The following is a 1,368-nucleotide window of genomic DNA, read 5'->3' on the forward strand; positions in this document are numbered from 1 at the left end:
GTATAGGGAATGTACAGCACAGTGTACAGAATGAGGAGAGGAGGTATAGGGAATGTACAGCACAGTGTATGGAATGAGGAGGGGAGGTATAGGGAATGTACAGCACAGTGTACAGAATGAGGAGGTGAGGTATAGGGAATGTACAGCACAGTGTATGGAATGAGGAGGGGAGGTATAGGGAATGTACAGCACAGTGTACAGAATGAGGAGGTGATGTATAGGGAATGTACAGCACAGTGTAGAGAATGAGGAGGAATCTTCATCATTCCAGGTAACACATGTGTGGCTTTTCTTTTTTAGAGATCTCTTGCAGCTTTGTGTCAGTGATAAGGAAGTGAATGAAATTTCTCCATCTCAGGGCTCTGACCCTTGTAAGGACATTGCACGGTGACATTTTCTGTGGTAGTCTATTTATCATCACTTTCTGGTACACATATGTTTGGGTTTGTTGATACACCCAAATAAAAAGATAGATTTTAATACTGGAAAGAGAATGCACAATATAGTTGTGAACATGATGTTTAACTTTCATTCCATACATATGAAATATGATTCAGAAAAAGTCAGTGTATTTCATGCTATCTATTGGATTTATATTTACCTTTCCCACAGTAAACATGGCCGCCGGCGCCTCCCCGCCTTTTTACTGAGCATGCGCGCTGTCCCTTGTTTGTCGCATTGCACTCAGCGGAGGGATATTTTGCATCTTTTTTCATACGAATCACTCAGAATAGACTGTTTATGAATTATTTTTTCCCTTTTGTGTTTCTATACTTTTCTCTGTATGTTTGTTACACACATAGGGTTGTGTTTTCTGATTTTCTGGCATTTTCTAAATCAGCATCATCCGCGGTGTTGTCTGGACTACTTTACAGGATGTAGTTCCGGAACTGAGAGTGCGGCGCCATTTCAGATCGCGGTGAGAGAGCGGAGAGAGCGGACATGGCGGCGTCTGTGGGGAGCGTGGCGGATAGTACAGGTTGGTGGGGCCCCGGGGAGCGGTCCTGTCCTTGGCATGGGTACAGGGGGCCGTTGTATGGTTGGAGCTTGAATGATTGGGGTATCTCTATTTAATTCATTATTTTATGGTCGGTTTCCCACATTACCTCATCTGATAGGGAGGGCCTGTTACCGCATATTGTCCTTGTAATGGTGGCCCAGTCATCAATACATCCTGGTATCAGGAAATGTACATATTTCACTAAAAACACCGTGCATGAGCTCTGCCTGGGGTGAGGGATGTCATCAGTCTGCTGCAGGCAGGGGGAAACATCCCCAGTCTCCAGGGATCAGACTGCTGCATTGTAACAAGGGACCGGGTCACAGGCCTCCATGCGTGTATTGTTGGGCCCTTATGTTTGTGTATTG

The 1,368-nt window shown here is 45.0% G+C and overlaps 1 protein-coding gene across 5 annotated transcripts in view; it reads left to right on the forward strand.

The window, feature by feature from the left end:
- The first annotated feature begins 888 nt into the window (after positions 1–888).
- Positions 889–1,368, forward strand: part of OGT (O-linked N-acetylglucosamine (GlcNAc) transferase) — a 17,847-nt gene continuing 17,367 nt past the window's right edge. For all 5 annotated transcript variants that reach the window (XM_072431042.1, XM_072431043.1, XM_072431040.1 and 2 more), the window contains exon 1: positions 889–979. In XM_072431042.1, the coding sequence (XP_072287143.1) occupies positions 943–979 (37 nt within the window). In that variant the 5' untranslated portion in view covers positions 889–942. The remainder of the gene's footprint in view (positions 980–1,368) is intronic.

The sequence above is a fragment of the Pyxicephalus adspersus genome, chromosome Z (genome assembly GCF_032062135.1).
Source record: "Pyxicephalus adspersus chromosome Z, UCB_Pads_2.0, whole genome shotgun sequence".
Classification (NCBI taxonomy): domain Eukaryota; kingdom Metazoa; phylum Chordata; class Amphibia; order Anura; family Pyxicephalidae; genus Pyxicephalus; species Pyxicephalus adspersus.